Here is a 14478-nt window from a genome sequence, read left to right as displayed (position 1 = left end):
AAGGAAAGGGGGCCAGCCGGGGCCTCCAGGGCCTCTGGGAGGGCTCCAAGGGACTTGGTGTGTGCCTCCTATAAGACAGAGAGAAGATTGATGTGGGGAGGAGGAAACTGAGGCTCAGAGACAGAGACAGAGACAGACATCACAGTGGTGGCCGGGTGGGCCGTGTTCAGGAAAAGGTGTCTGGGACTGGGAGGAAGGCTGTGGATTTCTCAGGAAGGACCTGTCCTCATTACAATATTTTTAAGCCAGGGCAGTAAAAGCTCCTCATACACAATAACTTAAGCTGGACCCCTCTCAGGCATGTCCTTAGGTTGCTTGGTGCTTAATTGATGCTTAATTGGTACATGGGAGGCTAACCTACCATCCTCTCTGCCCTCCCTCCACATAGGAAAGGACGGACCCAAGCCCTGTACAGTCAAGCCTGAGGTAAAACTGAAAAGTCAAAGCTGGTCTCTGGCACCCGACTACTCTCCAGCCTCAGCTGACCTCCCCTAACAGATGCGAAAACCTGCCGTGCGAGTGGGCAAGCCGTTCATCCCCACCCCAAACCCCAGGACAGCATCTGTAAAATGCAAATTCTCTCCCCCTTTCCTGGTCTGTCTCTGCCCCCTTCTCCCCTCCTCTCATCTCCACAGGCTAAGTCAAAGGTGAAAGAGGCCGTGAACTCTGAACCACACAGGCGCAAGCAGAGAATAAAGAGAGTCAAAGCAGGACTCCCACACCAGAACCGATCCTGGGGACGGTGACGGCAGCTCAAGGCACGCTGGGAGAGAGAGCAAACCGCACTCAATGGAACACAGGGCTTGCCACCAGTTTTGGGAAGCCTTCTGGGCCAAGGGTTTGAGCCAGCAGCGACTCTCTCCTCCTCTAGCTTTGCTGCAGCCACTGGCCAACAGACCAAGTGGACTGATGGTCTTGTGCTGCCTATGGGACCCCACGCTATGTTCTTGCACTGTTATTGAGTTTTTATGCACCCGCACCTTGTCTCCCCAACAATGTCAATCAGCAAAACATTTATTAAATATCCAGGCGTTGTGATCTCTGGTGGGGATTTTGAAACAAGCAGGTGTGTGTGTGTGTGTGTGTGTGTATGTGTGTGTGCATGAGTATGTGTGTGAGTGTGCGTGTGTGTGTGCATGAATGTGTGTGTGCGTGAGTGAGTGTGACTGAGTGTGTGTGTGCGTGAGTGAATGTGTGTGTGTGAGTGTGTGCATGAGTGAATGTGTGAGTGTGTGTGTGTGCGTGAGTGTGTGCATGAGTGAATGTGTGTGAGTGTGTGTGTGCGTGAGTGAGTGTGTGTGTGAGCGTGAGTGTGTGTGTGAGTGTGCGTGTGTGTGTGCGTGAGTGAGTGCATAATTCCTGTCCTCAGAGAGCTTACATTCTAACAGGGAGATCACATGCATAAAAAGCAGGACAAAATAAACCTGGCATCTGGACGCACCCCAAGGCAGGTATCCACTCCTCTAGCATGTGATTGACACTTAATAACCTGCCACTGTGACTGTCTAAGAGGTTTTCTCCTCTCCCTCCCACCAGATTGTAAGTTCTCAGAGGGCAGGGATCACCTGGCTTGCTGCTATCTGAGTTCCCAGCACTTAACCAAGAGTCTAGCACACAGTAAGCACTTAATAAATGTTCTCTTCTAAGAAATGTTTTATTTAATAAATTGTTCTATCTATTTATCCAGGTCTGAAACCCTCTAGGACAGGCTGGACCTCTCCCAGTTTCCCTTACAGCAGCTCCCCATAAAAAGACTCAAAGGGTGCCTGTAGCATTGAATGGTGAAGATAGATGGAGTGAGGAAAGTTTCCTCTTAAAATATAGCAAGCTGTGGAATTTAAGAAAATAATTTAATGGAATTTTCTTCCTTCCCTCCTTTTCTTTATCTATTCGTCCTTCCTTCTTTCCTCCTTCTTTCCTTCTTCCTCCTTCCTTCTTTCTCATTTCCTACTTTCTCCTTTCTTCTTTTCTTCCTTTCCTTCCTTCCTTTTCTTTTTCTATCTATTCATCCATCCTTCTTTCCTCTTTTCTTCCTGCTTCCTTTCCTCTTTTCTTCTTCCTCCTTTTCTCCTTCCTTCCTTCTTTCTCATTTCTTCCTCCTTTCTTTTTTTATCCCTCCTTCCTTTCCTCCCTCCCTTCCTTTCCTCTTTCTTTCCTCCCTTCTTTCTTTCCTTCCTTTCTTCCTTCCTTCTTTTCTTTCTCCCTCCCTTAAAGTCCTTCCTTCCTTAAAGTCTGGTTATCTAACCTGTAAATCCATGTAGGAAAATGGAGGTCCAGATTAAGGGACAGCTGGACTTGTAGGGAAAATCCCTAGAAGTCGGAAGATTGTCCCTGGAAGTAGAGGAAAGGCCTTCCCCAAGCCCTGGTGCTTTTCTCTTCGGGCTCACTAGGTCTCTCCATCCCAGGCTGCCTGTCTGGGAGGGGCTCCTTTTAATTAATACCAGGACTGGGCCAACCACTGGGGCCAGTGACACTTGTTTTCAGGTCATCTCCTCCTAATAGGCTCACCCTGGGAGGGGATTTACAGCTAATTGACAGCAGAGATCAGTTAATGAGGCCGACAGGCCTGGGGTGCCGGGGAACAAGGAAAACTAAACTAAAATAAAACTCCTTTATCCAGTGGTTTTGTGATTTACACAAAAAGAGAAAAGCAAGCCAGAGATAATCCGTGTCAGAAACTCTGCTCCCATCTGTCAAGGCTGGACCCTGGCAGTGAGCAGGAGGAGGCAGTGACGAAAGGTTCCTCTTATCAAATAGAGATCACAGAATCTAAGTCAAGGAAGGCCCACCAAGTGCTCCCCATGAGGTCTGGCCCTGGGCCCTGGAGCCCCAGAGAAGGGTGAGGAAGAGGTAAGCAAAAAGAGAAAGACAAAGGGGGAAGAGGATGAGGAAGAAGAGCGAGGGATGAAAGAGTGGGAAGGAGAGGGGAAAGGTAGAGGAAGAGGGGGAGGAAGAAGAAAAGGGAAAAGAGCAAATGAGAGGGAGAGAAGCAAGAGGAGAAGGAATGGAGGGGGAAGAAATAGAGGAAACGGGGAGGAAAGGAAGAAAATATAAGAAGAAATAGAGAAAAGTTGGAAGAGAAAATGTAAAAGGAAAGGAAGAAAGGGAAGAGAAGAAGCAGATGTGGGAGTAAGACACCCTCTCGAGGAGATTAATTACAATGCTATTTAGGATGGGCAGAGAAATTTCCAAGATAGGAAATTGTCTTTGGGTCCCTGGGTGCCTAGCTTGGTGTGACCTACTGGCACCTCCCAGGACTCCAAGTTGAAGCACATTGCTTTCCTAAGGTATCCTGAACGTATTGGTGGGTAACTCTTTCTCCTCTAAATCCAACTCAAGTAGAAGGAAAGGAGCCCAGAACAAGTATTTTAAGGAAAGGAGCCCATAACAAGTATTTTAAGTGGATCAGCAGACTAGCATCCTTGATTGTCCCTAGGGGATATTTGTAGCATCACAGACTCTTCCCAGAACTGAAAGGGATCTCAGAGCCCATGTAGACCAAGTCTTTTATCTTACAGAGGAGGGTAGGTATCATCCAAGGGGGAAGAATCAGAAAGTGAGAAAAAGGGAATATGTATGAGGGGAAAGACTGATATTACCAAAGACCTCAGAAGGAAGAAAAGTCAGGTAAAGACCTTGGGCATTAACAGATTCACCAAGAAATGGGGAAGAAAGAAATTAATAAACAGAAAGGAATATGGCCTCCAGATCAGCTAAATGGGTGCAGGCGTCCAAAGGTAAAAGGCAAACAAATCAACCCCTGATGAAAGAGCTAGGTGGAGCTGCAGTGCACAGAGCGCCACAGCTGGAGTCAAGAAAACCAGGAATCAAATCCAACCTCAGATACTTAGTAGCTGTGTGACCCTGGCAAATTACTTATCCCGTTTGCCTCAGTTTCCTCATCTGTTACATTGGAATAATAGTAGCACATATCTCCCGCACTTGTGGTGAGGATCAAATGAGATAATAATTGTAGAGTATTTAATAAAGTGCCTGGCACAAAGTAAGCAGTAAATAAATGGGGGCTATTATTATATTGATGATGAGACAAAGAACTGTGGCAGCGTGTGTGTGTGTGTGTGTGTGTGTGTGTGTGTGTGTGTGTGTATGTATGTGTGTTCGCAAGAGAGCATGGAAGCCCAGTGGGATGTTCCCAAATGATTTAAGAGAGAAATAAGAATCGTGAAAACAGAATTTATGGCCCACACAACAGATATGAGGGCAGAATTGAAAGATTTTACTCCATCACAGCAAAAATCGCCAAAGAAACAAAAGCGAGGACAACAAATTGGGAATTCAAATATACAGAAGTGAAGGTTAATCTAGAAGGAGAAAAGCAAAAAGCAAGAATGTGCAAAGAAAACACGATCTCCAAAGAGTATTGATCTTGAACACAGGATGCAGAAAGACCGTTTAAGGATCTCCCAGAAAAACGTAAAAAGTTTAAGGGAAAAAAAAAATCTGATATACTTTTTCTTTACTTTCTTTATTTTTCTTGGATTTTTTGTGTTTTCTTTCACAAAGTGACTTACATGGAAATGTTTTTTGCATGATTACACATGTATAACATAGGTTAAATTACTTGCCTTCTCAATGACAGGAAAAGGGAAGGAGGGAGGGAAGGAGAGAAATTGGAACTTAAAATTTGATTAAAAAAAGAATGTTAAAATTATTTTACATGTATTTGTGGGAAAAAAATATTAAATAATGAAAAAGAACTCAAGAAATAACATAACTGTCAAGAACTTTGAAACATGTGAGTAGCTGATCCTGAATAAATCCATTAAGCTCTAAGCTTCCTTGTTTTCGAAGCCACTGAGAAGAAAGTACACAGCCAACATAGGAATTTGTTTTGCATAAGTTTGTATATTGTTACAATGATGTTGTTTTTCTTTTTGTTGTTCTTTTCCCCCAGGGGAGAAGGAGGAAAATATTCTTGATAATTTTTTCAAAAGGAAAATACTGTAAATATTTCTAAAGGCCAGATAAAGATGAGTTGCTCCTGCTGCTGTTATTAATATCTCATTTTTATCTTTCTTGATTGGGTTCATTCAGATAGAAATGGTCTTAGGACAAATTGTTATCCTGCTAATATTCTTTTCTAATGATATTTGTATTATTTATATTGATAAATATTATGAATAACCATTAGTGGAATTATTCATAACAGAAATGACTGTGTGGAAGATATCATCATCACCAAGAGTATGGAATATCCTGATGGAGGCAGACATAGCCTTTTATTCAGCTGAACAGAGGACGCGAACGCACTGAGCTCCTCTCTTGCGTGCCATTCGCCTGACCAAAGACCCAAGCCGGCTTCAGTTATCTCACCTGAGCTAATCATGTCTACCAGTCTAGAAGCTGCCAGTCTCCGCTCTCAGCCCAATACTGATCTTAAGGAAGGAAATAACTAGGGAAGTAGCAAGATGATGGGATTGTTTTGTATGTTAACCATTCTAGGCTGGCTCCCTCTTTTTCCTGATGAGAGGGATCAACCTGAAGGCCGAAAATAGATCTGATCTCCTCTCATTTTTCAGCAATCTGTCCCCCTAATTCACTAACACACATTTGGGGCTTTTCAGTCAATAGTCAAGAAACATGTTTGAAACACCTACTATGTGCTAAGGACTAGGAATAACAAGCGTCTTCATGTGAAGATGCCCTCCCGACCACGGTAAGGAAGGCACCTTTCTTCATTCGTGCAACATTCTCCATCAGGTACACCGTTGTAGCCCTGCCCACCCCCCAGTGCCATCCTCTCTTTGCTAATATTTTATTTAAATTATTTGCATCAATATTCAGCCCTCCTCCCCTAGGAGCTGTATCGAAGCAGTAAGACTTCCCCTGAAAGCAGATGAAAGCCTTGCTGCTCCCCAGCAAATCTTCAGAAACGAGCCTCGGGACATCCCTAGAGCCCCAAAGATGGGAGACATAAGTGTTCAAGAAGACAGAGCTTAGGGAGAGAGAGGAAGCAATTTGAATCCAACAAATAAAATGTAAACAAGTGTTACCCACTGCGATTGAGACGGCGCTTATGACAGCTCCCAAGTAGCCCTGGATGAACTTGGATGCAGGCAAAGGCTGAAAAACAGAGAGAGAATTTTCAGTTTGGCACCTGGTGAGCAAGAAAATCCTAATTTGGTATTTGCAAAGCATTTGTCCCACATGACCTCATTTGAGTATGACAATAAGGAGGTAAACACCACAATAGGACTCTGTTATTCCCATTTCTCAGATGAGAAAATAGAGGCTTAGCTTGAGCAATTTGCTCTGAATTATTGGGCTTACAAGGGCCAGAGGTGACATGGGAGCCCCAAGTCTGACTGAGCAAAAGGGAAAATGCTAGCGAAAGTCAAGATCTAAGTTCAGACCTCTCCTCGCTATGTCATTAAGGGAGACAGAGGGATATGATAGGTGGAAAAAGTACCAAATCTGAAGGTCATGGTCCTGGGTTCAAATCACCCTCCAGTGGTTCTCTAATCACTAAGCTCTCCTTTCTCTTCCAATGTGAATTAGTTATTAATATTATTATTATTATATTATTGTTTATTATTATATTATATGTATTATTATTATGGTTAATAATATAGTTATTGATATTACTACTAATAGCTGACATTTATCATAATTGTCACAGATTTAGAGCCAGAAGGGACCTCTTCTTGGGACCCTTCCTCTTACAGAAGAGGAAATCAAGGCTCAGAGATGAGCTCATACCACTAGGAAGTGGAAGTGCTGGGGTTCAAATCCAGTTGCAAAAAGTTCGAATCCAGCGCTCCTTCCAGGCAGGAAGTAGCAGAGTCTAGATGTGAATACTGGTTCTCTGACCCCAAATCTAAAGCTCTTTCCCACAAGGAACACCACGGCTCCACAGACTCTTGGACTTCTAGAACGGTCATACTCTTCTATCAGTGAGGAAAATATCTGACAGTCATTTCTCCTGAGCAGTTAGGGATTTATTATGTTCCTCCCTCCCAGGAAGACTCCCAGGAGGAAGTGGGCTAAAGAGAGCAAGGTCAATCCAAAGGCATAAATCACTAATGGTGGAATCTTAGGCATCAGAATACAGAAAGAGGGGGCGACTTTCCCAGCACAGTAAGAAAGAGACAGGGATTCCTCAATCTTCCCCAAGGCCGCCCAGGAGCCAAAGCTGGCCTACTTCTAAGTCCCTGTTGTCACCCCAGCCGTGCCGGGAGGGGGCCGAGTGAGCTCACCTTGGTTGCGTTGCGGTTTGCATAGTTGACGCAGGCATTGTGACTCTGGTTCAGCCACTGCAAAGAGATGGGAGTCATCAGGGAGCACCTCTGGGAAGCTCCCTCCCCCGCGCCCATCCACATGGGCCAAATAAAAGCACTTGTGGGAATAAAACAACTGGGGGGGGAAAGTGGGGCCCATCAATTAGGGAATGGCTTGACCACTCCCCACACACTTAACAGAACTTTGCTGCACCACAAAAGACAACCAATATAAGGATTTTTTAAAGTGGGAACACCTGTAGGAACTAAATATGGAAGAAAGCAAAGAAGCATTTATTATGCACCTACTGTGTGCCAGGTATTGTGCTAAGCAAGCCCTCTATAATTATTATCTCATGTGATCCTTACAACAGCCTGGGAAGGTAGGACATATAAACTGCCTGCCTCAGTTTCCTCATCAGAGGCAGGACCTGAGCCTGGATGCTCCTGACACGTACAGGTAGAGAGAGTCCAAGTCAAAATTTGAATTCAGGGCCTTTGCCTCTGGAATCAAGGCCCTTGCCCTTGTTCACCTGATGCTGCTCCCTCTGCTTTCATGAGTTTGTCAAGCCTCTCCACTGTGCTCTGAATTCTCTGCATTTGCTGTTGCCTACAATGCCCTAAGATGCCACATTTCCTCAACCAATGGGCATTCGCTTTGTTTTCAAATAGTTTGCTGTCACAAAATAAAGTGCAGAAAAAGAAGCATGTTTTGGATATTTTGGCCTATTTGGGGCCTGGCTCGCTTTCTTGGGACATAAGTACCATAGCGCTCCATCGATGTTGAACTGAACTCTTGTATCAGGGCTTGGGAGTGGCCATAGGCCCTGAAAGTCTTAAAAACAGGCCAACCGGCTGAAAGGGGGGCGCTTCTCAGAGACCAATTGAAAACCACTTTCCTCAGTTTCTTTAGGGGAGTCAGACCCTGCATCTCACTGCACACACACCCCCAGACACACATATTTCCACACTCATACTTATGTCCACATACATACATATATACAGACACACTTACACACATATTTACACACTCACATATATCTACACACAGACACATATTTACACGCTCACACATATGTCCACCTATACATATATACAGCCACGTATTTACACAATCACACATATGTTCACATATACATACATGTCATACAGACACATATTTACACTCACATATGTCCACATACACATATATACAGACACACCCACTCATACACACGCCTTCCAAACACACTGTGAGAGTTTAAGCCTAACTACCCCAAAGAAAGACTTACAAAATTCTTCCCCCTGGTTTTGTTATTTCTTTGTAATATGACCGGTGAAGAGAGACAGTGCGGGTGGTGCTGAGGGGTGAGGGAGACTTTCTCATTAGGTACAGCTTGGGCTGAAATCCTGATGCGTCTGCCTTCCCTAAACCTGTACTGTCTATGCAGGTGAGGGAGAGGCTGAAATGAGGGTTCTTCCCCTTCCCCTCCTCCCCTCGGCCATATTCCTACTCTAAGAGGGAGCCTTTGGGCTACAGGAGCCTCAGAACCTCTCCCATCCAGGCCCCTGCTTTCAGTTATAGTACATGGACGGGTCAGGATAACACGTAATATTCCTCATCACTTAATGGACACTCCCCAGTGTCCAGTCCTCCCTCGGTTGCAGAGAGGATGGTGATCCTGCTTTGATGGGGGAATTTCCTTATCCAGAAGTTTTCCTAAAGCCCCGTCTGTCCTTTATCGATATACATATTATATCTCCCAGAACTCGAGCAACGCTCATTTATTAAACACTATTTACCCCTGGGAATAAGCACAAAGAATGGCAAGGACGGCTCCCTACCGTCACAGAGTTTAGCTCCTTCTAGCTGAGGAGCACAGGTGACTCTGTGGTAGGCTCCCTGCCTAAGATGAGGTTGGGGGTGAGCCTTAAAGGAAGCCAGGAGGCTGAGGTGAGGGGGAAGAGAAGTCCTGGGAGAAAGGACGGCCAAGTGCAGAGTATAAGCTGGATCCCCAACAACGTCTGCACAGAGCAGGAGTTCAATCGTGGTTTGCTGATTGGCTGATTGGTTTTTCTCTTTGACAGACACTGTCAGATAGAATGAGGAGGGAGGCCCAGGCAGGAAGTTCTCACATAAGTAACTGGTGCTGAATGTTTGGGACCCACCTCTTGGAGGCTGAGGGCTTCTGGGAGAGAGTTACCTGCCAGAAGATGGTGGAGGCCAGGGTCTGGTTGGGCAGGAGGAGGCCAACGACCTGTAAGAAGGAGAGGAGAGAATGAATACACTGCTGCTTCCTGTCTTTCGGGACCTGTACTCAGAGGGGGCTAGGGAGGCCTCTGGAGCCTCTCTTCTAATGTCCTCCCCAGGAAGCCAGTGTTGAAATACAAAGACCCTCCCCCACCACTTTAGCCTTGAAAGTGCAGGTAATATCACTCCGATTCTTGGATGGCTTCTTGTGATGTGAACATTATATATTAAAGTATGGCCCAAATGCAGAATTGGGGGAGGGCCATAATCTATTTATAATATTTGTTTCAAGGTTTAGCTGCTTAACCAGAACATTGTTGGTTTTCAGATATTGTTGTTCAGTCATTTTGACCGTGTCCTATTCTTCATGACCCCATTTGGGGTTTTCTTAGCAAAGATACTGGAGTAGTTTACCATTTCCTTCTCTAGCTCATTTTACAAATAAAGAAACTGAGGTAAACAAGATTAGGTGACTTGCCCAGGGTCATACACCTAGTAAGTATCTGAGGAGAGATTTGAACTCAGGAAGCTTCAGGCTCACTGTTCTATCCATTTCAACACCTAGGTGCCTTATGATGCAAAACAGCTAGTACATATATAATCTAAAGGCCCAGCATAGGCTTAATGAGAGCAGCTCATGTTACGGTAGATAGAGCACTGAGGCTGGAAACAGAAGACCTGAATTCAAATCCGGTCTCATATACTCAATAGCTATGTGATCCTGGAGAAGTCATTTTCACTCTGTTTATTCCAGTTTCCTCAACTGTAAAATGGGGATAATAATAACATCAATATTGCAGGGTTGTTGTCAAGATCAAATAATATAGTATTTGAAAGAAAGAAAGGGGAGAGCAGGAAGGAGAGAGAGAGGAAGGAAAAGGAAAGGAAAGAAAAGGGAAGGAAGAAAGGAAAGAAAGGAGGGAGGGAGGGAGGAAAGGGGGGAGAGAGAGAGAGAGAGAGAGAGAGAGAGAGAGAGAGAGAGAGAGAGAAAGGAAGGAAAAAAGGAAGGAAGGAAGGAAGGAAAAAAGGAAGGAAAGAAGGAAGGAAGGAAGGAAGGAAGGAAGGAAGGAAGGAAGGAAGGAAGGAAGGAAGGAAGGAAGAAAGAAAGAAAGAAAGAAAGAAAGAAAGAAAGAAAGAAAGAAAGAAAGAAAGAAAGAAAGAAAGGAGGAAGGGAGGGAGGGAAGAGACTAACCTGTAGATCCTGACATGAGCCAGTGTTTGGAGCAGTAACAGATGCTCCCATACATATGACAATTTCACCTTTTGCCTATGTCTGGGTGCCGTGTCCCACACACAAAATGCAGTCGCATACGGGGAATGCTCGTATAGCCTCAACCACACATTGACTTATTTATGATTCTGATACATAAAATTGCTCTCTTGGCAAGAATTTTCCATAAGGTACCAACGTAAACATCCAATACCGTAGAGCAATCAAACCTTAGACATTGTCAGCCATATTTGTAAACCATGCTTTAAACATTAAAAAAAAAAAAAAAAGCACTTTAAATGCACACATATGTACTTCTTGGCCCACATCAGCTTAAATACTGTGAGCTCAAGTCCACCTCACAACTTCCATGAGAAGCCATCCTGTGATATTCAACTCCCCAACCCAAAATGAGGCTGGAAAAATGCCCTGCCTCGGAGACCTTCTGAAAGGGAGACCCTAGCCAGGTCAGTTAACCTCTACATGTCCTAAGCAACAAGCTCTTTAGAGCATTCCCTCATGGGGAGAGCCACTGAAGTCCCAAGTCTGTCCCAGTCCTAAAATGATGAGATCCAAGGTCAATTTTGGATTCTATTCCTAGAAGCACCTCTATGCAGCTAATTTCAAGCCAGTCAACAAGCGTTTATTAAAGGCTCACTCTGTGTGCTGGGCACTGTGCAAAGAGCTGGGGAGGCAGAGAACATAATCCCTGCCCTCAGGGAGTTTCCTTTCTAAGGCAGAGACAACACACAAGAGCCACAGGGTGTAAATGTAAAGTCATCAGAGATGGAGCAAGAAAGTCGGTCCCTTAGTCTGGGTAATTCCTTTCTCTATAAAATTGGGGAGTTATATGGAGGGATTATTAAGGGGCTTCTCAGGGCTTGAATTCACTCCTCTTGAATATAATGTGACATATGCAAAGTTAATAGATCTATGATTAAATCTTAGCTTTTTCAGGCTTATTCTTTGGAGAATTGGGACCTTCTCCTTCCCTATCTCCCAGTGTGAATTGAGGGGAAATGGAGAGGAAAGGAAAAGGAAAGGAAAAAGAGAGAGGGAAAGGGGAGAGACAGAGACAGAGACAGAGACAAGGAAGGATGGGGAGATGAGAAAGATGGGGGAGGAGGGGAGTAGGCAGAAGGAGAAAGAAAAGAAAGAAGGGAGGGAAGGATAGGCAGAGAGAGGGAGAGAAAGAGGGAGAGAAAGAAAAATGGGAGGGAGGAGAGAGAAAGAATCTGTGCCTCTGGTTATATTCCAAAACTAAGTAAGATATAAATATGGTTTTTGATTAACTGCTGTTAGGTATTATCTGTACCTCGGATCTCCGCTGCATGATGGGGGTGGAGAGAAGTGGGTAAAGAAAGGAGATCGGCTTCTAAACACCACAAACCAATGCTTTCTCTCTCGTTTTTTTAAAGTTATTCAATTAGTATTCAATGCTTTTCATACACCTGTCCTATGGCTAACCTAAGACACCCATGACTCTGGGTGCCTCTGCCTTGGTTAGATGTTCACACTGGAAGCTCTGCTGGCTTCAGCTCCAAGGACACTCCCTCCCCGGCCTTATCTTTTAAGAATCAGTGACTTCCATAAAAGTGGCCTCATCTGGAAAATAAAGGGGCCTGAGCTAGATGGCCTCTGAGGTCACTTCCTGCTTCAGAGCTTGTACCCCATGATATAATAAGGACTGGAGTCAGAGGAGAAATAAGATGGCTGAAAGGCCTTGGAGGGGAGGCAGGGGGGCAGGTTGAAAAGTTTCGGCATTGGGCATAGTTGGAGAAAAGAAAGCTTCGGAGACAGGGATAAGCATGACGAGCCCCCCCCCACCCCCCGCCTTGGGGGTCAGTGAAATGGTCCTGGCAAAAGCACAAGTGATGTGCCGGGGAGCAGCAAAAACAGGGCCCCAGGTTTGGGGGAAGGAGTATCAAAGAATCCTAGCTGGACCACTTACTAGCCCCTCTGGACCTCAGTTTCCTCATTTGTAAAAATAGGTAGTTGAACCAGGTGGCCCTTGATCCTAGAAGACTATTTTTTTCACCTGAGCACAGGGTTCCCTAAATGTTTGAGCAGGTCAGCTAAGACAGCAAGCCCTGAAGATGTGGGGAATTGGGAGGAATAATCCAAGATCCGTTCTGAACCCCAAGGCTCACGGCATCGATCCCCTACAGTGGCCGCCATTCTATCTAGCAGGTCCCAGGCGAGCTCAATGAACCACAGCGCTTCACCCCATCCAGTCTTCCCTCAGGACAGCAAGCTGCCATCTGTCCCGTTCTTGTGTGTGTGTGTGTGTATCTATCTCCTTCCACGTTCTACTTCTTGCTGCTGTGTGTAATCATGTCACATCACCCTGTTCTGGAAAAGGCATGACCATCACCTGCCCACTGGCTCCCTCCCCGGCCCCCCACTCGCTGACATCTCCTCCCCCGCCCACCGAGCACCTCCTCTCGTCCAGTGGAAGCTCCTTGAGGGCAGGAACCGCCTTGGTTCCGTTCTAGTCTCCCAGCCCACAGCCTGGCCCTAAATAAACGCTTGTTGATTAACAGGGTCCCTGCCCCGGAGGTTCTCAGAGTCTAACTGCGTGTAACAAGGGCAGCACAAGCACTGGCAGTTTTATCCCCTATTAGGCAGAAACACAGAACCATCTGCACACTCAGAGAAGAAGCAAAAGCAGATATTTTATAACTTCCCTTTAAAAAGAAAAAAAAAAAAAGCCCAAATCTAAAATAAAGTGTTCCCTTCAGTTCTCAGACGTATATCTCTGGGTGCAATCCACCCACGCTCCCGCTCGCTGCCCTTTCCAGAGCATGGCGGGTGGGGAGGGGGAAGGGAAGAGAGATGGGAGGGGGGCGGCTTCACTGGGGCTGCGCACGCCAGGGCTTCTCCTGCCCCTCTTCTGAAGTCCAGAGAGTCAGACGCTCAGGGGAGGGGGAGGAGGGGGAGTTGGAAAGACCCCTGCGCTGTAAGGAGATGATGGAAAGGATGGGTAGGGATGAAAAAAAAGGAATTGGGCAGAAGACAGAGCTCAGCCCTCTCAATCAGATTCAATCCAATGAGCACGCATTAAAGACCCCCCTCAATAAAGATCCTGTGGTGAACAGAGGGCTAGACCGAAATTCGAGAAGCCTCGAGTTCAAATTCTCCCTCAGACACTTACTAGCTACTCAATTGTCTCAGCTTCAACCTTTTAATCTGCAAAACGAGGATAATAAGAGCACTAACTAGGTTAACTTGTTACTAACAGGGTTGCTTTGTAGATTACACGAGAATGATCCTTGGTAAAAAGTCACAAACCTTAAAGGGCTAGCTACTTTCTTAACATGTCCTGAGAACTTGTCACCCGGAAGTCATCCGCACTCTCTCAGCCCTTATGTTCAATCTGCTGCGTCAATTTTCCTTTGGCATCATCTCTTATCGATTTCACCTCTTGTCGATTTCACCGCTGGGTCTCTCTTGTAAATTTCACCTGCCCTGCCTCCCTCTTGTTGATTTCACCACCACAGTCTCCCTCCTTGACTCCTTACAGCATCTCCCATCAGTTTCAGCTCTGAAGCCTCACAGATCTCACCTCTCCAGCATCTCTCCAATCCATCCCCTTTTCTCCTCGGACACTGCCCCAGCCCTAGTGCAAACCCTCACCACCCCATGCCTGCCCTAGCTGCTGGGGAGGGGAGCAGGTGGGTGGGGCCTGGGCTTCTGTCTTAAGTCTCTTCCCTCTTCTCTTCATGAGCCATCCAGCTGTCAAATCCATTCTCTGAAAGTACAGATAGGATCATGTCACCCATGTCACCCCCCATTATATA

The 14478-nt window shown here is 45.6% G+C and overlaps 1 protein-coding gene across 1 annotated transcript in view; it reads right to left on the bottom strand.

Annotated features, from left to right (window-relative positions):
• Positions 1–14478, bottom strand: part of SFXN5 (sideroflexin 5) — a 193480-nt gene that overhangs the window by 92920 nt on the left and 86082 nt on the right. Inside the window, exons 7-9 of the mRNA XM_031949713.1 lie at positions 9422–9475; positions 7218–7274; positions 6019–6084 (exon numbers count right to left, since the gene is read on the bottom strand). Coding sequence (XP_031805573.1) covers positions 6019–6084; positions 7218–7274; positions 9422–9475 — 177 coding nt within the window. The remainder of the gene's footprint in view (positions 1–6018; positions 6085–7217; positions 7275–9421; positions 9476–14478) is intronic.

This window comes from Sarcophilus harrisii, chromosome 2, assembly GCF_902635505.1.
Source record: "Sarcophilus harrisii chromosome 2, mSarHar1.11, whole genome shotgun sequence".
NCBI classification, from domain to species: domain Eukaryota; kingdom Metazoa; phylum Chordata; class Mammalia; order Dasyuromorphia; family Dasyuridae; genus Sarcophilus; species Sarcophilus harrisii.
This window is presented reverse-complemented; position numbering and strand designations above follow the sequence as displayed.